This window comes from Desmodus rotundus, chromosome 4 (assembly GCF_022682495.2).
Source record: "Desmodus rotundus isolate HL8 chromosome 4, HLdesRot8A.1, whole genome shotgun sequence".
In the NCBI taxonomy this organism is placed as follows: domain Eukaryota; kingdom Metazoa; phylum Chordata; class Mammalia; order Chiroptera; family Phyllostomidae; genus Desmodus; species Desmodus rotundus.
Window position 1 is genome coordinate 86,181,527 of NC_071390.1, and position 24,996 is coordinate 86,206,522.

Here is a 24,996-nt window from a genome sequence, read left to right on the forward strand (position 1 = left end):
TAGATTGTATTGTGACAGCTGTCCTATCAGCGTATATTTAAAAACTTATCAAACTTTGTGTGTTTCTATATCACTTTAATATTGAAGGTGGAAGAAAATAAGCAACATTTTTGGCATATTATGCTTTATGATTTCATAAATGGTAAAAACACATTGAACCACAGAAAAAGATTTGCGCAGTGTATGGAGAAGGTGCTGTGACTGATCGAACCTGTCAAGAGTGGTCTGTGAAGTTTTGTGCTGGAGATTTCTCGCAGGATGATGATCCAGCATCAGGTGGACCCGTTGAAGTTGATAGCAATCAAATTGAGACATTAATTGAGAACAATCAATGTTATAGCGCATGGGAGATAGCTGACATACTCAAAATATCCAAATCAATAAAGTTATTGGTGAAAATTAAAAATGTGTTATTTTATGGAAAAACACACAAACTTGTTGGCCGGCCCAATAAGTTTTTGTCCTAAGCTATAGCAAATGGAATATATATGTACAAAGGAAGCTTCAGTGTTTACAAATGTGTAAAACATTGTCTGAGTCTTAGAAAACTACAAAACTTAAACAAGCATGTTCATTGCTTTGAGGTGACTCCCCCGCCAGTAAATGATTCTTCCCCTTACTGTGAAGTGCGGTTGTCCAGGTGCACCATTTCAGAGATGTATGAAGAAAAATACTGCTTTCTGAAAAAGAAGTCATATCTGTCATTAGGCAAGTGAACATTATTCCTTTTGTTCCAAAATCTGCAAATATTTTTTATATCTCTAATTTATCAGAAGCATTTAATTATTATAAATTTATGCCAAAGGACACTGGCAGGTCTAGTCTTTCCCAGCTCTATACATTTTTACCTCAAGGACCAAATGGTATGCACTCGAACAAAGTATTATGGAACAGTGAAATTGCAACTTATTTATAGGGTTCATCCACAAATAAAATATTCAATACGCACACTGTAAGAATGCACTTCCTGTATAAGAGTGAGAAGATCCAAACCTACTGTTAAATCAAGTACATTTTACCTATTTATACTCCATCTTGGAGGGAACAAGATGTTATGCACTAATTGTAGTGCATAATCTTTCATTATTTAGCACTTTTCCTATAACCAAAGGGGCTAGTTCCCTCTTTTTTACACAAGCACAGTGTAAAGTAGTCTCTTAAGTTATGAAAACTATTAATTACCCTTTACTTGTGCCTCTTCCTTGGTACCTTTTCTTTGACAATAAGAAAAGATATGATAAGGGATTTGTGGAATATCATAAAGATATTCCATTTGTTTATTTAATGAATAAATGAATGTAGTATTCTAAATAGGCAAAAAAGTTCCTAATCCTGCAACTGAGATGAACCCTGTAGTTTGTTACCTATGCACCTCTAAATTAATTGTGCTATATTTTCCCAGTTTAAAGGAAGTTCTTTCTAAGATCCCTTTCAATTGGCGCTCATAGAAATCTCATGCCTATTTCACCAGGTGCTTATCAGTAATTAGGGTAAACTCCAAGTTAAACTGTGTACAAGGTCTGTCTAGAAAAAGTCCAGCCATTGTTACTATAACTAGAACACTCTGTGCAACACTGATGTAACCTGGCAGCCAAGGAGAGTGGGCTGGAATGTACATGTGTGACCAATGACGACTTCACTGCACTGGTCAGTGGGGGCGGTAGACACCATTCAGTGAGCTTGTGTACTGTGTGGCTGTCACACTCAAAATGACTGAGTGAGTAGAGCAATGAAACTGCATCAAATTTTGTATTAAGCTTGAACATTCCTCTGGAGAAACTATTCAGATGATTCAGAAGGCTGCAGCTATGGGCAACTGGTGATTGGCAGCTTCATCATGACAATGTGCCCACTCGTGCATCACGTCTTGTAGAGAGATTTTTGGGGAAACATTAAATCACCCAGGGGACTCTAGTCCCCCTAACAACCCAGATTTGGCACTCTGGCTTTCCCAAAATTAATATCATTTTTCAGAGGGAAGAGATTTCAGATTATCGATGATATTCAGGAAAATACGACAGGGCAGCTGATGGGAATTGGGAGGACTATGTGAGGTCCCAAGGTACCTACTCTGAAATGGACTGAGGCATCATTGTCCTGTATGCAATGTTTCTTGTATTTTCTCCAATAAATGTTTCTATTTTTCATGTTACATGGCTAGATACCTTCTACACAGACCTCATTTTCTCACTGACAATCAGCTTTTCAAAGTCATTAGGATTTCACGCATGATTCTCAGAGTAAGAAATACTAGTACTTCAGTAAGCTGAATGAAGTATTGATGCTAAACACCATTTTGGTGTTAGATGCTACTTGAATTAATCATTTCAATGCAATCTTTTTACTGTTAAGATTCCTTGGCTAATTATATTACAGAGGAAAATAGTTAATTCCATTCTACAAGTATTAGTAGATAGTTTTCAGGTGTTTATTACTAATGCAGGTAAGAACTGTATCTATATTAAACATGATATATAATTTTTTAACTGCTTTTGATATTTACTGAAAGTACTTTTGCCATTTGCACCTACAAAATCTTTTCTCGGGGCTTTGATTTTACCTTTTTGTCAAACTAAGACAACGAATTACAGCTTCATATTTGAACTTCTAAATGCAATGGTATTAGACATAACCACTCTTCATGTTTAAGGCTTCTCTTATGCTGTTAAGTATTATTGCCTTGGAGCCTGCAAGACTGTAATCCCAGTTCAGGGATATGCTTAGAATCACATGTGTTGCTAAATGCAGTTTGCCCCCTGAGCATATTTTATTTAAATCTGCTTGCAAGACATTTTCTTTTCTTTCTCTATACATCATTGATAATGCTTTTTCAGCATCCCCTGGAACTCTCATTACAGATGGCAGTTTAGGAAAACTGAATCTTTTCCGAGAGACATATCCAAATAGAATATGGTTTTAATTTTGCCAAGTTGAAATAGATGTTACCAGATTGTTTTAACTGTATGAAAGACATCTGGGAGAATTTTGCTGCAGTCTAGAGAATCATGTACCATTGTGAGATGTTTGCTTTATTATAGGCAACACGCGGTCTGGGACAGAATGGTAAATGCTTCTTAATTTTCTAATGACTCCACTTTCCTGAATGAAACCTGGAATGCAATGATAGAAACTCTGCCTTTCATATGTGACTTAAAGTGGTCTCATGATTAAGGAAAAACACTCCTGTTCTGGTCTCCACCCCAGCATTCTGATAGTGGGAACTCTCCTCTGACTTGTCATGACTTCTGATATTCTTATACGTGCAAATTATATGGTACTGTCGTACTATTGGGTACATCATTTTTAGGAAATATAGAGATGACAAGTGGAGTTTCTTTTTTTAAGCAAGCCATTATTTAATTTTTTACTATTTTTATTTAATCTTTATTGTATTTACTTCATTACCACTTAATCCCCTTATACCCACTTCACCCCCTGCCCCCAGCAATCTCCACACTGTTTTCCATGTTCATGAGTCCTTTTTCCTTTCTGCTCAGTCCCTTTACCCTGTAACTGTCCCCTGCAACTTAGCTGTCATCTGCTCTCCATCTAGGAGTCTGTCTCTGTTTTGCTTGTTATTTCACTTAGTTCATTAGATTCCACATAGTGAAATCATATGGTATTTGTCTTTCTCTGACTGGCTTATTTCACTTAGCATAGTGTTCTCCAGGGCCACCTATACTGTTGCAAAGGGTAAGATTTTCTTCTTTTTTACAGCCAAGTAGAATTCCAATATGTAAATGTCCCATAGTTATTTTATCCACTCATCTGTTGATGGATTCTTGGGCTGCTTCCATATCTTGGCTATTGTAAATAATGCTGCAATGAACACAGGGGTGCTTATAATCTTTCAAATTAGTGTTTTGGGTTCCTTCAGATACATTCCCAGAAGTGGGATCACTGGGTCAAAAGGTAGATCCATTTTTAATATTTTTGTGATATCTCTACTGCTTCCCACGGTGACTACACCAGTCTGCATTCCACCAACAGTGCAAAAGGTTTCCCTTTCTCCACATCCTCGCCAGCACTTGTTGTTTGTTGATTTATTGATGACAGCCATTCTGACAGGTGTGAAAAGGTATTTCATTGTGGTTTTAATTTGCATTTCTTTGATGAGGATGTTGAGCATCTTTTCATATGTCTATCGATCCTCTGTATGTCCTCTTTGGAGAAGTATCTATTCAGGTCCTTTGCCCACTTTTAAATTGGGTTGTTTGTTTTTTTGGTGTTAAGTTTTGTCTAAGTTCTCTATAAATTTTGGATATTGATTCTTATCAGATGTATCAGCGAATATGTTCTCCATTCTGTGGGTTGTATTTTTGTTGTTGCTAACGATTTCTTTGCTGTGCAAAAACTTTTTAGTTTGATATAGTCCCATTTATCAATTTTTTCCTTTTGTTTCCCTTCCTTGGGGAAATATATCTGATAAAAAATTACTATGAACAATGTCTGAGGTTTTGCTGCCTATATTTTCTTCTAGGATTTTCATGATTTTTGATCTAACATTTAAGTCTTTGATCTATTTTGAATTTATTCTTGTGCGTGGTGTAAGAAGGTGGTGTAGTTTCATTTTTCTGCGAGTATCTGTCCAATTTCCCTAACACCATTTATTGACTAAACAATGTTTAGCCCATTGTATGTGCTTGCTTCCTCTGTTGAATATTAATTGACTATAAAGGTATGGTTTATTTCTGGTCTTTTTATTCTGTTCCATTGATCTATGTGTCTTTTTATACCAGTACCAGGCTGTTTTGATTACTATGGCCTTATAGTATAGTTTCATATTAGGTAACGTGATTCCTCCAACTTTGCTATTTTTCAGGATAGCTGTTGTTATGTAGGGCATTTTATGGTTCCTTATAAACTTTTGCAATATTCGTTCTAGTTTTGTGAAATACATCATTGGAGTCTTGGTAGGAATTGCATTGCATCTATAGATTGCTTTGGGGAGTGTGCACATTTTAATGATGTTAACTCTTCCTGAACATGGTATGAACATGATATGTGCTTCCACTATTTTTATCTTCATCAATTTTTCTTCAGTGTCTTATAATTTTCTGAGTACAGGTCTTTTACATCCTTGCTTAGGTTTATTCCTAGGTATTTTATTCTTTTGAAGCAATTGTGAATGGGATCACTTTCTTAATTTCTCTTTCTGTTTAGTTTGTTATTGGCATAGAAAAATGCAACTGATTTATGAATATTAATGTTGTATCCTTCTACTTGATGAATGTATTTGTCAGATCTAGTAGTTTCTTGGTGGAATCTTTGTGTTCTCTATGTACAGTATCATTTTATCTGCAAATAAAGATAGTTTTACTTCTTCATTTCCAGTTTGGGGGTCTTGTATTTCTTCTTCTTGTCTGATTGCTGTTCCTAATATTTTCTTACAATCCTGTGTATTTCTTTTGGGTAAGTTGTTAGTTCTCTTCTTTCACTTCTAATTTTATTTATTTGGGTCCTTCCTCTTTTTTCCTTGATGAGTCTGGTTAAAGTTTATCTACCTTGTTGATCTTTTGAAAGAACTAGCTCTTGGATTCATTCATTAATCTTTTGTATACTTTTTTAGACTCAATTTTATTTATTTATTTATATATTTTATTTTATTTATTATTTCCAATCCTTCTACTTACTTCAGTTTGTTTTTTTAATTTTAATTTTTTATTGTGATTCAATTACAGTTGTGTGCCGGGGTTTGTTTGTTTTTCTTTTTCATGTTCCTTTATGTGTGAAGTTAGGTCATTTATTTGAGCTTTGTCTTTTCTTTTTTTTTTTTTTTTTTGAGATATGCCTATAATGGTATGAATCTCCCACTTAGGATTGCTTTCCCAGTATCCCATATATTCTGGCTTGTTGTGTCCTCATTTTCATTTGTTCCAAGGTATCTTTTGATTTCTTCCTTGGTCTCGTTAACCTATTTATTGTTCAATAACATGTTATTTAGCTTCCAGGTCTTTATATGTTTGTCAGTGTTCTTGTGATTGATTTCTAGTTTCATAGCATTGTGATGAGAGAATATGCTTGACATGATTTCAGTCTTCTGAAATTTACTGTGACTTGTTTTGTGCCCTAACATGTGCTCTATCCTAGAAAATGTTCTATGAGCACTTGAAAAGTTTGTATATTCTGCTGCTTTGCGGTGAAATGCTCTAAAGGTATCAATTAAGTCCATTTGATCCAGTGTGTTGTTTAAGGCCACTGTCTCCTTGCTGATTTTCTGACTGGAAGATCTATCTTTTGAAGTCAATGAAGTGTTAAAATCCCCAACTATGACTGTATGTCTGTTGAAGTCTCCCTTTATGTCCATTAAGATTTGTTTTATGTATTTACATGTTCCTATGTTGAGTGTGTAAATGTTTACTAGGATTATATCCTGTTATTGGATGTTTCCTTTTATCATTTTGTAGTGTCCTTCTTTGTCTCTTACTATAGCTTTGGTTATAAAGTCTATTTTGTTGTATATAAGTACTGCTACTGCAGCTTATTTTTCTTTTCGGTTTGCATGAAATATTTCTTCCAACCCTTTATTTGTAGCCTATGTGTATATTCCAATCTGAGATGGGTCTTTTGAAGGCACCATATATTTGGGTCTTGTTTTCTTATCCATTAATCTTCCCTCTGTCTTTTGGTTGGAACATGTAAGTCATTTACTTTTAAGGTGATTATTGATAGATATGCATGTAGTGCCATTTTATTGTTAGACTGTTTTCCTCTGCTTTTTGTTTGTTTGTTTGTTTTCTTTTTCTTTTTCTTAAAGCAAGCCCTTTAACATTTGTTGCAGTACTGGTTTGGTGTTCACAAACTCTTTTAGCTTTTTCTTGTCTGGGTAGCTACTTATTTCTCCTTCAGTTTTAAATGATACCCTTGCTGGGTAAAGTAGCCTTGGTTATAGGTCCTTGCTTTTCATCACCTTGAATATTTCATGCCACTCCTTTCTGGCTTGAAGTGTTTCTGTTGAGTAATCAGATGCCAGTTTAATCTCTGCTCCCTTGTAGGTAACTTCCTGCTTTTCTCCTATGGCTTTTATCTCTCCTTGTGTTTAAGCCTGGTCATTTTCATTATGATGTGTCTCATTGTAGGCCTCTTTGGGTCCAACTTGTTTGGGACTCTCTGAACTTCATGGACTAGTGTGACTTTTTCCTTCACCATATTAAGGAAATGGTTCAGTCTTTTATTATTTTTTTAATAGGTTCTCAATCCCTTGCTCATTCTCTTCTAGTGGCATTTCCATGATGTGGAGTTTGTTATGTTTCATTATTGTCCAAAATGTTTCGTAAGCCCTCCTCATTTTTTAAAATTCTTTTTACTTTTTGCTGCTCTGCCTGGGATTTTATTTTTCTTCCTTGTCTTCCAAAACACTGATTCTCTTCTCTGCTTCATCAAACCTACTGTTCATTCCTTTCAGTGTATTATTTATTTCAGATAGTGCATTCTTTATTTCTGACTCGTCCTTTTTTATTGTTTCTCTGTCTTTTCCCATGTTGTTGAGTATCCTTATAATCATTATTTTAAATTATCTGTCTGATAAATATCTTGCCTCCATTTTGTCTAGTTCTTCTAGAAGGTTCACTTTCTTTTTCATTTGTTTCTTTGTCTTCTTATTTTGGCTGCTTTGTATTTTCCACCTTAGTTGCTAAACACATCCACTCCTAAACTGATCCGTTACTAATCTAATGAAGCTGTAATCAGCAGCCTGGGCTAGGCACCACAGGGTAGAGGCAGAGTAATTCCTGTGGGCATTACTCCCCCTTAGGCTGATGCCATTCAGAGAGGAGTGCTCTCCCTGAGAGTAATGACTCCTGCAGTATGGGTAATGACTCAGCACAGGGACCCTGGCTGCAGTTCCTTCAGTTTTCTCCCCAGAACACACAACCCCAGACTCTCCTCAAGCATCTCCTATCCATTCTGCCCTCCTTTGCTGACACCCTGGGCAAGTGGCTACAAATGAAATTTTGTACTTTGGCCCTTTAAGAGGCTTTCTGTGTCTTTAGTCATCTCTCTCTGGCAGACAGAAACCATGATGCTTTTCACAGCTGGATGTTATCTGGGTCCCTTTCCACCTCTGGTGCAGGAGGCTGGGGAGCTCCGCTTGCAGTTTAGACCACACACTTCTCAGGGGGAGTCCCTGGCTGCTGAAATATCCCTCTGGCACTTCAGCTGCCACCCATGGGAGCCCAGCAAGCCCTCTTGAGCCTCCTCTGCATTCCCTACCAGTCACATTGTGCTGAAGTGTTTTCTCCTGTCTGTCCATGGTTGTAAGGCTTCTCTCCTGCTAGTGTTCAGTTGGTTATTCTGGGTGATTTCTCTACAATTCTGTTGTAATTCCAGATTGGTCCTGGGAGGAGGTTAGTGTAGCTTCCAGTTAGTCTTCCTCCATCTTCAACCAAGTCATGATTTTAAAATAGTGTAACCTATATGAATGTCTATTCACCCTGCCCCACTCCTGAAACTAGAAGAGAGCACTCGAGGAATCAACAAATGGATCGTCCTCATCCATACATATATTTTCTTACCTTTTGGATATTGATGAACAGATAGATACATATATTTTCTTACCTTTTGGATACTGATGAACAGATAGACACATGCCACAGAAATTTAGATCAAGCTAACCTTTGGACCTATCATCCTGATGAAGGATTACTAGTCAAATGTAAGGCACTGTAGAAAAGATTTGTTTATAACTCAATATGGATGAGCAGACACACATTCTGCTGAGCCTTCTCAACTCACAAGCCTTGCTACTTGGATCCCCTTTCCCTCCCTGGCCCTCTCTCAATCATTCCTAGAGTTCTTGGCATGCAGTCTAATCACTTTTGTCTCCTAAAGTTTAAATAAAGATTTGTTAATTTTAATATAGAGTGTATAGACTGTTTATATCCATATAGAAAAAATATATTAGTTAATATATTTTTAAAATTAAGAAAATCACTGTATATTTTTTTAGTTAACAGTGTCTCATGGAGTATTTTCATTAGAATACAACTGACACTGTACACTTTCTTGTGTAATTTAAAAATATTTTAGTTTTCCAATTTATTTAGTTATCCAATAATCCAAATCAATTATTGAAGTATTGTATTAAGTGAACTATTTTCTGCCATTAGATACACATTTGGATTTAATTTTCATGAAATGCCCAATCATTTTTAACCTGTGAACTGTCGAGTGTTTTGTGTGTCTGCTACATTGCTGATTGCTTTAAGAGACATTATGATCTTTATCCAAGAAAGAACCTATAATCGAGATACGAATCTAAAAAATGCAGATATAAGCAATTAATATCACATAATGATGCATTTTGGTAAAGCTTATAACATACCAAAAATATCAGTTTATCAAACACATATATAAACATAAATTTAAGTAAACAAAGCATATTTAAGTAAATAAAGTGACTGAACTTTTCATACAGCTTCCAACTACCGGTTCTGAAACAACTGAAATCTAAACATGGGATAGGGCAGCACGTGCCTGTGTCCTCCGTGTGTCCTAGGTCTTATTTGGACAAAATACCATAGACTGGGTGTGTGGCTTATAAACCACAAGCATTATTTCTCACATTTCTGGAAGCTGATCATTCAAGGTCTGGATGCCTGCATGGTGACAGTCGGGTAAGGGGTCTCTTCCAGGTTGCAGACTCTTGACTTGTAGTTGTATCCTCACATGACAGGGGGTGAGCAAGCGAGCTCTCTGACCTCTTGTTAAAAATCTCATTTCTAAGGGCTCTACACTGCTGAATTAATTACCTCCCAAAGGTCCCACCTCCAAATACTATCACACTGAGGATAAATGTTAACATATTGTCATAGGTGGGCACAGGTAACCAGGTTCTTGGTGATTGCGGACAAAGAATTGAACCAAACACACGGTTTGTAGCAGAAAGAGGGAGAGCAGATTTATTAAGCAATAGTACACTCCACAGAACATGGGAGAGGGCCAATACCGAGCAGAGATTGACCTCAGGGGCTGGAGAGATTCTATTCCCATAGATAGGGTAGATATTTCCTAGATAGTTTTGGTGGGCTTTTATTGTGCATGTACAAGTAGTTATATTACTTTGAAGCTACTGTACATGTGGTCTCCCATGATTTTCCTTGATTGGCCACCAGAGAAGGGGGTAGCACAATGTTAATTTATTATAATGCTATTATAATGAAGCAGGGGTCGTATAGAATCTTTTGTGCAGGTGCATTCATGATTCACCACGATTCAGTGTTTTTCCAGAAAGCGGGGACAACCGGTCATAGAACAGGTCTCTGTCCTGTATCAATGTCCTTTATCTTAGCCCTGGGGCACCCCCTGAGTTTTCTCCTTCCTGACTCTCTCCTGCCTCAGCTTCACCAATATCTAATATTAAATGTGTACAGGTGAAGAATGGGGAGAAAGGCTTTATCTTGATTTAGATTTAGAAAGGAGACAAAATAACCATTTTCTCTTACAAAATAGGTTGACTTTGACATTAATTTCCCGTGGAAAATACATAATCTTCATTTAAAAAAATTGGCAGCCATACTATTTATGAAGTGCTGTGTGCTCAAATCCTTGAACAAATTTTCTGTGTTATGATTAGCCTAAGACATCTGTCCTGGAGTGTTTCACCGTTTTCTAGCTTTGTGATTACATCTTCCTACTAGGTATCTGGTGAACCGAAGGAAGTAGACAGCTCTAAATTCCAGCAAACTCACGGGTAAGGTTTTATGAGCTTAAAAAATAATTTAAGATGCCAGTATTCAAAATGTTTCACAGCTGGTCTATTTAATGTCTTCACTGACTAAGTGCTTATGTATAAGGCTTAAAGCAGATCAACAAAGGGATACCATTGTATGAAATGGCACTCATAGTTTAAAAAAAGATATATTGAAACTCTGCGTCCAAATCGCTCTGACTTTCAATGGCAGTAGTGGCATTTCTCATCAAGAAGTCATTTTTCTTTTTTTTCAATTGGTAAAATGACGTCTGGGTTAAAGGAAAGCAGAATTTTTTTTCAATCCCCTGAATAAACTAAAAATGACAGATAGTGAGTAGCATGCTACCTTGCAACTGTTACATAAATTAGGCAGATTAACCTGATTCCTCGCAGCTCTAAAACAGCGTACCTCTGACGTGTCCCTATGGAGACTTTTACCTGAATCCTAGAGAGAGTGAGTCAGCAGCTAGTCAGTTGTCACTAAATGGTATTTTTCCTCCCCTTTGGAAGATGTTAACCTAAAAATTGAAGGCCAAAGTGACAGGCAACAAGTGTTTATTTGAGATTTAAAAAAAGAAAGAGTAGCTATTTGGAAAGCACTGATGCGGGTAGAAACTCAGTGTTCTGATTAAGGGGTGATGCTAACTCTAAAGAATGTCTTTAACTTTAGTCCTTTGATAGTCGAGATGTCTGCCTTCCTGTGAGTTTTGCAAACAGTTGTTGGAAAGACAAGGTTGCTGTGGCTCAGTCCAAAAGTTATCTTGCCAAGTTCAAACATCCCAAAGGTTTGAGGAATAAGATGTGCAAGGCAGTTCCTCTGGCAGGGGCGACCTAGCTGTTTTAAAATGGCAATTTTTCACATGGATAAGATCAGTGTTTAAAATCCTCCCTAGCTAATGCAGAAACAAAATGACATGCCTTCTCAAAAATAACCTTCATTATCAAAATGATGGTTTGTAACTTAGCTAACTCATTCCTATGACAGAAAATCAGGTTTGTGTTTGAGGGTCAGGATGGGAGCAAAAATAAAAATCAATGCTTAATGAAAAAAATAGTTCTGCATATATTCCCTGACGTGGTCTAGGTCAGGATGCATTTTGTGTTAGAACTACTTATGATCTCAATTTTCTCCTTTGCCAAGGTTTCAGGCTACTCTGTAGAATTTTAAAAGCTCATTGAATTTTATTACACTATAAATCAAGTAGAAACTTCATTATGCATATTTTGAGGGTTGTTCTGGTGCTCTGGAAATGTATCTGCCTCCCATTCATCCCCACAATAACCAAAACTTTAAGTGGAAAGAATGTGGTTTCTCTTGGCCACTAATTCCTAAGACTTGCCCAATGAACAAGAATTTAGGCAGTGATCACAAAAAGGAACTTCTTGTGTAATTTACATGTCTTTGCTGTCCCCTTTGCATTTCCTCTCTCCTGATTACTAACCTGTTTAATGCTTTCTCTCTCTTTTGCCCTTTAAAAGATAGTGCTTGGCCTTAGTGAGTACTCACTTAGTAAATGTTAATTCCTTCACCCCACTGGCCTTTGTTGGACTAATTTATTAGTCTACACAGCTTATTTCTTCTCACCAGCTTCTTATTTGAAACACCTTTAAACAAGCTGTAATTTGAAAGCGAAATTATAAATATTCTTCTGTTTTAAAACAGTTATCAGTAGTTAAGTTAATAGTGTTATTAAAATTCTTGTTATTTTTCCTCTGCCAGGAACAAGTTCTACAGGGAGTGTGGGGGGTTTGTTTTTGCATGCAGAGTCTCTGATCCTTGCCTGGCTTAGCTTCATGGCTGAGTGGAGCCATCTCCTTGCCTGTTTGGGTTCAACTGGTTTTCTCTGGGATTGGAGGAATAAATAGGAAACTAGGAGGAACATGGAGGAAAAGTAGGTGCAGAACCAATGACCCCCGTGATGAACTAACATCTGGATCGTACAGGAAACCAGTCTGTTTTAGGTAAGCAATTAAGTCTGAAAGGGAAGGAGGAGGAACTCGGGGGTGCTCAGTGGGGCATGCTTTGGATCTACAGGGAATAGACTGTGGGAACTGGTTTAAGGTGTCTGATCATCGAAGAGAACCAGCAGAAAAATGAAATAGGAAATCACAGAAAATGGGCTCAACATCAAGGAAAATAGCCCCCACAGAATAGAGGTAGCCACCGGGGACACTGCCTCCTGATAGGGTAAGGAAAGGGATCCTTAGGGAATCGATGCCAAAGGGAATGAGTCAGTCATACAGAGAACCCCACATCTAATGTGAATACATTCTGCTTTGCCAAAGGTGTCTGGTCACAATGCCATTTTGTCCTAATTATTGATAGTCACCCTTCACATGTTCAAAAATGTTAACAGTTTTCATAATAAATTACATGCTCACTTTAAACAATACCCAAAAGATATGTATGAGGAGACTTCTGCTCAATAGGCTATGAAATTCCTTATGTCTTAAGAAGAAATATGACACACTGAAGTAAGAATAACATGTTATGTTGATTGAATATATGAAGACTATTTCTATAGACTTCATAAGTTAACGGGGGTAGAAGTGCAGGGGAGAAACAACTTTCCTCTACCTCAAGGTTCTTTGGGCTGGGCATGAGACAGATTAACAAGGGAGAATAATCAAATTTAATCCCACACATTTGAGGGGTTCAGAGGCAGAAAGGGACAATGGGTGTGTAAGACATTCTGAGCTACGGATGAGGTAGGGTGGCTCGGGGCTTCAGAGGTCATTGTAGGGAGAGCGCCTATTCAGTAATTGTTGGTTTGCACTACCGTGATGCTAGCTATGTTAAAATCATTTCTGGTTTTAACATTTAGCATGGGCCAAGCTTCTACTTTAAATTCTTCTAGCTATTTAAGGAGGTGGGGGACAAACAGAAGTTTCTCTCGAGCCTGGATGGTCTGTTTTGCCTTTAGCTTAAACTAATCTGCATGCCTTTGAGGCACATCTTGGGCTGGCTCTTTCTGAACCCCTACAATGGCATCTTTTAAAAGTCAGCATAGGTTAAAAATTAAGTGTGTTTTTTTTTTTTTCTGGAGCTGCACTGAACAGTTTAAGGTTCAATTTTCTAGCATTTATTATTTGTATGACCTTTGGCAAATTATATAATATCCTATTTTCTCATTTTCTCATCTGTGGTACAGAGGTAATAATAGTATCTACTTCATACAGCTCTAGTGTCAATTAAATGACTCATTAAAAAAAGTGTGCTCATAGCAATATGGCTATATGCCGTCAGAGTGGTTCCCCTCTGGCTCCAGGAAATTGGCTACCGACAGATTTCCAGGTGTTCTTTGATCTGCTGCATTAAAGTTTGTCTACAGGAGAAATCGGTAATAAACTGAGTCAGACTTTTTAACAGTGTTGCCTCTGAGACTGTCTAAAGCACTTTTCAAATATAAAGTGTTACTAACCTACATTCATTTTTCAGTTTTTCATGTCATTTAATAGTTTAGATTATTATTTTAAAATTTGATCTATTCCTTATTTTGTTTTTAAAATTATATTGTATTGATTATGCTCTTACAACTGTCCCAATTTTTCCCCCTTTGCCCCCCTCCACCCAGCATCTCCCACTCCCTCAGGCAATCCCCCCACCGTTGTTCATGTCCATGGGTCATGCGTATAACTTCTTTGGCTGGTCCAGTGCCTATACCATACTTTACATCCCCATGGCTATTCTGTAACTACCTACTTGTACTTCTTAATCCCCTCACCTCCTCACCCATCCCCCCACACCCCTCCCATCTGGCAACCATCAAAACACTCTACATGTCCATGCTCCTGTCTCTGTTCTTCTTGTTTGCTTTTTTGGTTTTTAGATTCAATTATTGATAGATATGCATTTACTGTCATTTTATTGTTCATAGTTTTGATCTTTTTCATAATCCTTTTAACATTTTATTTAATAATGGTTTGGTGATGATGAACTTTTGTTTTTTTCTTGTCTGGAAAGCTCTTTATCTGCCCTTTGATTCCAAATGATATCTTTGCTGGTAGAGCAGTCTTGGCTCTAGGTTCCTGGTTTTCATGACTTTGAATATTTCTTGTCAGTCCCTTCTACCCTGCAGTTTCTTTTGAAAAATAGCTGAAGTCTTATGAGAACTCCCCTGTAGGTAACTAACTGCTTTTCTCTTGCTCTTTTTAAGATTCTCTCTTTATCTTTACCTTTGGCATTTTAATTATGATGTGTCTTGGAGTGGGCCTTTGTGCATTCATCTTTTTTGGGACTCTTTGTGCTCCCTGGACTTGCATGTCTATTTCCTTCACCAAATTAGGGAATTTTTCTTTCATTATTTTTTCAAATAGATTTCCAATTTCTTGCTCTTTCTCTTCTCCTTCTGGCACCCCTATGATGCAAATGTTGGCATGCTTGAAATTTTCCCAGAGTCTGCTTACTACCCTCATTTTTTTGGATTACTTTTTCTACTTGTTCTGACTGGCCATCTTTGGTTCCTCATGTTCCATATCATTGATTTGATTCCTAGCTTCATCCACTCTACTGTTTCCCTGTAAATTCTTCTTCATTTCAATTACTGTACCCTTCATTTCTGACTAGATCTTTTTTATGTTGTCGAGGTCCTCACTAAGTTCCTTGATAATCCTTATAACCAGTGTTTTGAACTCTGCATCTGATAGATTGCTTATCTCCATTTTGTTTAGTTCTTTTTCTGGAGTTTTGATCTGTTCTTTCATTTCAGCCATGTTTCTTTGTCTCCTCATTTTGGCAGCCTCCCTGTGTTTGTTTCTATGTATGACATAGAGTTGCTATGACTCCCTGTCTTGGGAGCATGGCCTAATGGAGTAGAAGTCTTATAGGGTCCAGTAGCACAGCCTCCCCTAACACCCAATCTGGGTGTTCAAGGTGTACTTTTCATGTGGGTTGAATACACCTTCCTCTTGTATTTGAACTTTGATTATTGTTGGCAGGTCAATAGGAGGGATATACCCAGGCCAGTCAGCTTCAAGGACTGGTTGTGACCACTGACCACCATCCTCCACCCTCTGTGGAGGATCGGCTGTGCAGGGGTAGGGAGGTAGTGCTCCAACATAGTCTATAGCTGTCCTCTGGGTGCACAGGCTCTGGGGTTTCCCAGGTGGTACAGGCCAAGCCCCCTCCTGTGTTTTGCCCAGGGCCACCCTGCCTGAGCTACAAAGCAATTTGAGCTGGCTGCTACTTGTGCTGGTGTTGGAGATTCCCAGGCAAAGCCAAGCCATGAATCTAGGCTGGTTGCTGCTGGTGTCAGGCTGGGGCCACTTAGCAAGAGTTACTGAGTCTCAGGGCTCACTGAGGTTGGCTGTTGCTGATTTGAGAGGAATTATGAAGCTGTGAAGCATGACCCAAGACAAGCCATTCATATGAAAAAGCAGCTTGGGTGGGCCCATAAGTATGGTGGGAAGAAGTCTCTGGGTATCTCCAGGACAGGGTTAACAGTGTTAGCCAGGTTGGTGGAGTCTCAGATATGGTACCAGCCTGCCGGCTCTGTGGCTCTTTGTAGAGGGGGCTTCAGAAAAGAGTCATTGGCCTTCTCCTACCTTTCTGTCTGAGAGAAAGCTGCCTCCAGCTCACACCTCGATGCCAGACACTTTAGTTTCCCCCTTTATGCCACTATTGCATTTCAAGCTGCTACCTCAGTACTGCAGCTCAGAGGGAGTGAGTCTGAGAAAGTGTGTGTGTGGGCTCTTTAGGAGGAACTGCTTGGGACTCCAGAAGTTTCTTCTACTGACTCAGTCCTGGCTGGTTTTGCAGCCAGAAGTTATGGGGACTTACCCTTCCTGGCACTGGGACCCTGGGCTGAGGTAGCTGATGTAGGGCTTGGATTCCTTGCTCCTAAGATATCCCTTCCAGATTTTTATCCACCACACGTGGATGTGGGTCCAACCCATTCTGTATCTCCATTCCTTCTACCAGTCTGGATGGATGTGGTTTCTTTAATTCTGTAGTTATCGGACTTCCATTCAGCTTGGTGTCTGATGGTTTTGAATGTTTGTTGTTGTATAATTTAATTGTAATTTTGATGTGGTTGTGTGAGGAGGTGAGCGGTGTTATGCCTCCATCTTGAGAACAGAAGTCTATTGGTAGTTTTTCCCATTTAAAAATTATTCTTTTTCTCTCTCATCATTAAAATATTTTCTAGAGGACTTTATCTTTAATGATGGAATATGGAACTTTTTTCCTATTTTATTTTACCCAACATAAAATCATTCTTTATACTTTTTTGTCCATTCCTCCATCTTTTTGCTGTTTTCTCTATATGCCCTTCATTCTGTATCTAGCCAAGTCAGTTAATACTAAATCATTTTTAAAACAAATCTTTTAAATTTTCTTGACAATAAGAATTTATTTCAGGAATATACAGATTATATTTCTCTATGTTTTACATTTTTTTCATTCTATAATTATTTCTGCAATCCATCAGGAAAGCTACCTGATGAGTCTAATAACATTGCTTAGTCTCTTGGATCTCAGAGGTAATAATATAAAATGTATTCTTTAATGTGTTCAGTACTCTTGAACCCTAGCCAAACCTTTCAAGATTTTGTGAATTTTTCAAGCCCTTCATGACTTCATATATTATTGCATTTAGATGTTCTCCAAGATATTGTTATAAATCATTTCACTATTCCAGTCTCCTTTCCAGTAATATATAATGTATATTGAGATATATGTAGCAACTGGATATTACTAAATTAACATGAGACTTCAGAGTTCTTAAATTATACTTGCTTAGCCATGCATAATAAAAATAATCTCTTAGCTCATATTTTACAGCAATTACTGGCAATAACAAATATTGGTACCATTGAAGACAATCCTTATTGTTAGAACTACCTTCTCCTCATTTATTCTTCCAATCAGTCTCCTTAGCCTTTCTTGAACGCACAGAGTGTACTCCTTCCTTTAAGTTATTTGCCTTTGCTGCCTTCTCAGACCATGAGATTCTTCAACCTATTCATGTAGTTACTACTTCCTGTCCTTCAAAAATTTATTCAAATGTTACTTTCTCAAATTCCCCTGTTCTGCCCAGTTTAAAATGGCTCCCACATCATATGCTCTTTTCCCACTACTCAGCTCTCTCTATTCCACAGCATTTATTACGTTCTAACACACAGTATTGTTTACCTATCTATATGTTTATTATTGACATCTGCCCACCTCAGCCAATAGGTATGTGACAGGAAGCAGAGACGTTTGTTTCATTCACCAGTGTTTTCCTAGAGTTTAGGCGAGAATTCAGCACACTTTTTCTAGAAAAGGCCAAAAATGTAAATGATGGGTGTGACTATGTTCCAATAAAATGGTACTCTCCAAAAAAGACTGTAGGATAACATTGGCTACAGGTGGCAGTTACTGTTTGACACGTAGTGAGTTCTTAATAAACATTCATTGAATGGATTAAACCCATGTACTGAAATTAAACATATTAAAAATGTGAGCATAAGTTATCTAACAAGTTTACCTCTTCTTGCACCGTAAAGTTAAAAGTCACGTCTTCTCAACTGAAATATTTACTCTGGCTTTACTGCCCATCTTAAACAAAAGAGCTCCTCATTCCATTAAAGTTAAGATGTATTCTTACATATGACAGATAACAATAGTGTACAGGGTACAATAGAGAAAGTAGAATCAAAATGAACAGTAAATGGCTCTTCTCTGTCAGAGGACCGCAAAACTCTGAGTTCAAGATCAGAATTAAGTACCTTGGTTAGTATTTACTTTTAAATTTAATCCCCAACAACACAGTATTTCTTCAGCATTTTAAGAAATCATGTCTTCTATAGTGTATGATATTCTTTCTTATTCAACAGCTAGAATGAGGGATTTCCCTATCTCTTGAGTTAGATGTAAGCCTGAAATCATGGCAGTGGACTGGCAGCTACTATTTTCTCACCTGTAGCCCATTCTTCAGCAGCAACATGCAATGCGGAGCAGTGCTGTCATGGTGCCGGGAGGCCATGTAAAGGTGTGTGAGTGTTGCTGATCCTAAGTGCTCAGCATGAAAAGATGCAGGAGGGTAGTTTTGTCTAATCACAGAGAACACTTAGTTTATTCTACAGCAAACTGAAGGGTGACCCAATGACCAAAATGAAGAATTAGTTCATTATCACACGTATAAATATCTTTTGAAATTCATTGGATCATTTTGTTTTTGATAACCTTCAGAAGACTTCTTTACTTCTCAAGAAATTTAATGTGATTGTGTCCTTATTCTAAATAGGGGTATGTGTGTTGGTGTGTAGAAACCCTTCAGAATGAGTGAAATTTTTCCATCTTAAAGAAACGAAAGCATCAATTATAGACATGAGAGGTGTGAAAAGCTTAGGGATGCCATCCATCCTCACAGAATCTAACTGTATGCTGTCTGTGGAATAAAATTGTTTTTAATGGAAATCTGTTTTAACATTTTTATGAGGACATGCCCATCAGAGAAATTATTTTTGGCATTTAGATTATATCAAGATGCAGTCTGACACACATGACACACATCCAGAGTAACTGACCAGAGTGTGTACATTTTACAACTGCTAAAACCTGTTAAGTTTTAAGTTTTAGAAATAGTAACGTGTAAAATAGAAAGGAAAAAATTCAAAAATAATTTATTGTGAATATACCTGAGATGGAATTGATTGTATCTTATTACATCAACAAAAGAGATATTTTAAAATCTATTTTTTCTTAAACAGATATGGACAGGAATCACTTATCCTTGAATTGTAGAATTTGTTGTTTGACAAAAATTACTTTGACACAATTTTGTTATATTTACATTTAAAAATAAACAAATATTCTGATATAATATGATTATAAGTTTTGTTTTAGTTTATTTTCCCTAATAAGGTGTCTTTACTTATTTTGAAACTGATTTTCACATTTGTAACACACAAGTTAATTCATTTACTCATATTTTCTTTTAAAGATTTTATTTAATTTTAGAGAAGGAAAGGAGAGAGAAAGAGAGGGAAAGAAACAGCAACGTGTGGTTGCCTCTTGTGTGTCCCCTACTGGGGACCTGGTGCACAACCCAGGCATGTACTCTGACTGGGATTCGAACCAGCAATCCTTTAGTTTGCAGGCTGGCACTCAATCCACTGAGCCACAAAAGCCAGGACCATTTACTCATATTTTCTTAACTGCCATTAGAGGTTTTATGTATTCATTTGTTTAATTACTCATTGATACTTATTTAATGTTTACTTTATGTAAGGACCAGGGAATCAAAAGAAATAAAATATAACTCATATTCCTAAGCCATTATAATCTTGTGAGAAATATAAATATATTTTAGTAAATATATTTCCATCCAGTGTGAGAAATGCCGGTGCAGAGTACGTACAGGTGGTACGGGCACACCCACCATCAGTGGAGCATCTAATCCAGCCTCTTGACAACCTCCCTTTGGTTCTGGTCCCTTGTTCTGATAGAAAGACTGGCATTTGTCACACTGCACCTCAGAAGTCTCCCTCTGGATTTGTCTTTCCTCCTAACCACAGGTCCTTTCCTACCTCAGCGCAAAATATTTTCTTACATTGCTTTTCGAGTCCATTGAGATTTCTTATATTAAATCCAAAATTTTAATTATTTTATTCTTATTTCTCATTGCTCATCTTATGTTAAACTCTCTTTATTTTTGCATTAGAAATTTCTGTAGCTCCATTCTCTACAATAATACACACTTGGTTCATCACACTCAGTCTTTGTTATCAGTATTTCTTTTAGCTTTCTTAGTTTGAAATCTCTTAAATGTACACTTTTGTATACTTTAGAAAACAAGGAATACAGGGAAAAAGTGGGAAGAATTCCATAAAACAATATAAAAATTGTCATTCAAATCACATAGACACAATGATCTCTTCATAATTTTTTTCACATTTCATTCTTGATTTGTTTGTTCTTTTTAGATTTTGCCATACATATTCAGTTTTTATTTTGATTATTTTTTCTCTTATTACTTGATCTTCATTGATAAGTAATATATGTAAATATGCCTATCTCAACAGGACATTTATTTTTCAAATTTAGTATATGATAGTCATATCATGATTAGATAAGACAAACATTTGCCATTCTGATTTAAGGAGGTTTTATTTTATTTAATTTTTAAGGAAGATGGTCATAAAGTTGGTCTTTATGCCTGCATTTGTAATTTTTCTTATACAGTCACAGGAATTAATGCATAATTATTTGGTAAGTACGATAATATACTAGGTAGCAGTATTAATGATGGTGTCTGCTGTTAGTTCTTGAGTTCAGCAAAGAAAGAACAGAGCCAGGAACTCTAGCACAAGATGAAGTGTTTGGCATGCACAGCAAAAATACACTCAAAGAGAGGATTCGAGCTGACTTCTCAGAGAGTTGCCTTGGCATTTTAGAAAGGAAGTCACAGAGGCAGAAGAAGTGAGACAGCAGGGTTGTATGGACTCAGAAAGCAAGTTACAGAGGCAAAAGAAGGGCCCTTGAAAACGAGCTCAGGGGGTTAGCCTAGGATGAGCTGTGCTGCCCCCACTGTTCCCCTGGTTGCTAGTCTCATGGGAACCCTTGGGGCTTAGGAGAAAGGAAAGATACATGCCAAACCAAAGAAGGCACAGGTGTGCTGTAGAGAGAGCATGCACTGGGTTCTTTGCCTTAAGGGTTTTTATCTTTTTTTCTAAAGGCAGGAATTTTAGGGGAGGTCTTAGGGGAGGACCTTGGGAGAATATTCATCAGCTTTTCAGGTGTGTCCTTTAATATGCAGATTTATCAAAATGAGCACATAGAGTCAGGGTCATGGTCTCTACTAATTGGTTGGCACAAGGATAGGGGATCATTGGTCACTGCACCCCTTCCTGATGCCAGCCATGGTATTGTTTCATCTGGTTCTGCTGCTTTTCGGGGCCTGGAGTTGAAACATAACTGAGGCCTAGGTGTTACCTCTAGTTTGATCAAAACTGTCTCTGTGGTCAATAGACCGAAGGCATTGTTCCTAAGATTATTTGATGCTGACAGAACCTCATTGTCCTGAGGGCTTAACTCTTAAGGGAGTGACCATGCAAGGAGAAGGAGGCACTTGAGTCAGGATGCTAGATGAAGCCAGTTTCAGTCAACTGTCTGTCTCAGTTTCCCCATTCCACTTGCCAGGGAGTTTTCCTGGCTTCTCGCTATCCTGCCTCAGCAGGAGCTAATGGTTTAAAACGTGAATACTTAGCAAAAGTGAGGCAAACATACATCAATTACATGTAAAATGACATTTAAATATTAAGTTATTTTTACTGAAATTACAACTGGAAACTAAGGGTAGAAAATAGCATAAGACATAGCAAGTTGAGGAAATATTTTAAAATATTGAAAAGTAGCTTAGTTGTTTAGAGCATCATCCCATATTCCAAGGTTCTAGGTTTGAAGCCCAGTCATGGCACGTAAGAATCAACCAATGAATGAACAAATAAAAGGAATACTGATTTTCTCTCCCTTCCTCTCTCTCTCTCTCTCCCCCCCTCTTTCCCTTCCTCACCCACTCCTCCTTTCCTCCCTCCCCTCTCTTCCTTCCTTTCTCCTCTCTCTCTACTCTCTCTAAAATCAATAAATAAACATTTTTGAAAAGTATGAAAGACTAGTATAAATCTATTGTAAACTAATGACCTTCCCCCCAACCCAGGATAAAAACACAGTGATTGAAATCCCTTTTTTCAAGCTTGACAATGTCTCAAAAATTCTAAAGTAACTTATTTTCTTTTTCTAGTCATCATTAGATAAATGTACAAACCTATTTAAAGTGATTTTGATTCATATACTTACAATTTATACTGGTTAGTATGAATTAACTTCCAGGGGAAAACCTAATAATGGTTAATTAATAGATCATGATATTTTATGGTTAATGGGTGGTAAATATTTCTTTTAAAAATATCTGAGGAACACACTGGAATAACTAGCAAAAGTGAAACACAAAGGAAAACTACAGGCACATAATTTAATCCTCAAGATTTTGCCCCCAGTTGCAAACACAGAATCAGAATTCTAGTTTCTTACCAAGGATGAACACTCTGACCTTTCTTTGCCAACCATTGTCTTACCTCTACTTACAGAGCCTTGCTTGAGTACATGAAAGCCTGATCCTCTAAATGGTCATAATTTATCCGTGATCCAATTTAGCACAAGAGAATCTGTGCACTTATACTTTTGGATTGGCCAAAAAGTCCATACGTTTTTTTTCTTGTAAAATTAAAGACACATTTTTCATTTTCACCAATAACTTTATTAATTTGGATATTTTGAGTACATTGGCTCCTGTGTGGTATAACATTGATTGTTCTCAATTAATGTATCAGTTTGATTGCTATCAACTTCAACTGGTCTGTCTACCTGACTGTGGAGCATCGACCAATGAGAAATCTCCAACATGAAATGTCGTAAAACTCTGACATGTTCGATCAGTCAGAGCATCTTTTCCATACACTGCACAAATCTTTTTTCTTGCATTTCAGTTGTGTTTTTACCTTTTTTTTGAAATAATAAAGCGTAGTATAAGCTTTAATAAAATCTTGCTTATTTTCTTCCCTCTTCAGTATTAAAAGGGCTATGCAAAAATTCACCAATTTTGATGCTTTTTTAAAATGTATGCAGATATGACAGTTGTCATAATACAATCTAACAAAGTTGTTTCAAATGAAGTTAAAGGCAACTAAGCGCTATTAGAACCATCATACAGAAAAAACTAAATGAACTTTTTGGCCAACCCAATACATTATTTTGGCTACTTACGGAGCTGTTTTTCTCTGACTTGACATTCACTATCATGCCATTTGCACATGGAGCAAGATTGTACCTTTTAACTTTGGGTCAGTATGAATCTTAAAGCTGAACGTGTTTCATTTTAAAATTTTGATTATTAGCTTAAGTGTCCAGCTCATCTGGTGATCCTATGTAACTGTGTGGCATGCTTTTCTGTGCATTCTCTTATTCCTTCTTTTTAATTTGCCTGCTGTCTGCTTTCTCCAAGCATTCAGAAATTTATAAATTTAAATCATCATTTGTGTGAATTGCTCTGGGATAATATTATCAGTTTCTGTTTTGTACAGATTATATACAGCAGACTCTCCAGTCCTTTGTGGAAAACTGTATCAGTCATGGTCCTCTTAATAGATAGACATCTCAGAGTAATTTGAACAGAAGTTAATATAAAGAGTTATTAATGGTATTTATAGATCCAGATACTATAGCATTAGCTAGTCTATAGAAGAGACCTCTAGAGAATATAGAAAGAACAGATATAAAGAACAGACACTAGACTAAGACTGAAGATAAAGCAACCATGAAAGCATCCTCCTGTCGCCAGGTTGAGATCTAGACCTTGTTGGAGGGAATGCAACTATGGCTCACTGGAGGGCAGGGAAGTCATTATGGTGCTGCACTGGCAGAATTTACTGGAAGTCTATCCTCTGGTGCTTATGGAATTCCACCTGTAAAATGCTGGCAAGTGCTGTTGTTCATTGAGAGGGTTTTGGTAGAGGCACTCTTCTACAAGACTACCTAAGCAGGTTGCCAGGGGAAGCTTCCGACCACTACGTGCTGTTGGCTCTCATGCACTGGGGGAACTGGGCAGTGGAGAAGCTGGAGCTTCAGAAAATTCCTCAAGTCTAGGAGCCTAGAACTCAATAAAGTTCTCACATTACAGAAGCCTGTTGAAAGAGCGTATTAGAACCAGGAAAGAAAACACCTTTCTCCTGCATTGTCACTATAGCACCTTCTACTGATAGAGCTTAACATCCTGCTGGCAAAGGAAGTATATTTATGTCCCAACTCCATGTTTGCACAACGGCAATGAAGAGCAAATTTGGAGTTGAGAGACCACTAACAAAAACTAGCATAAAATCCTTGTCATGAACAAATAATTAATTGTGTTTTGCTTTAATTTTTCTATACAGTTAAGTCCTCACTTAATGTGATTCATAGGTCCTGTGGCTTTGGGTGAGTCTATGGGCTAGTTGGTGCAAACAAGAGTTAAGTTCCTATGGCATCTCATCAACATTATGACGAAACGGCTTTATTCGAGGACTTGCGGTATGTGATTTGCAGAATAATCTACAGAGACTTTATGTACTAAAAAGAAACTGATAATCTTACTTTAGAGTAATTCGTAGATATGATGGTTTAAATCTCGTCCTAGGTTATGAAGGCTAGTAATTGGAGAGGGACGCTAGGCTGCTTTCACTGTCAGACACCCGCAGTTGCATCGTGATTCCGCATGGCTTTGGGCATGAGCGAGGGTAATGCAAACAGAAAGTATGAAATGAAAAAGTCCCGAGTTTCATCCTCATAA

At 37.3% G+C, this 24,996-nt stretch overlaps 1 protein-coding gene across 6 annotated transcripts in view; it reads left to right on the plus strand.

Annotated features, from left to right (window-relative positions):
* CCSER1 (coiled-coil serine rich protein 1) overlaps window positions 1-24,996 on the plus strand; it is a 1,227,777-nt gene that overhangs the window by 559,899 nt on the left and 642,882 nt on the right. The window contains exon 9 of one of the 6 annotated variants that reach the window (XM_045183763.3): window positions 10,638-11,044. The exons of the other annotated variants lie outside the window; for them this stretch is intronic. Coding sequence (XP_045039698.2) covers window positions 10,638-10,694 — 57 coding nt within the window. The 3' untranslated portion in view covers window positions 10,695-11,044. Of the gene's footprint in view, window positions 1-10,637; window positions 11,045-24,996 lie in introns of those variants that run through there. 6 annotated transcript variants of the gene reach the window in all.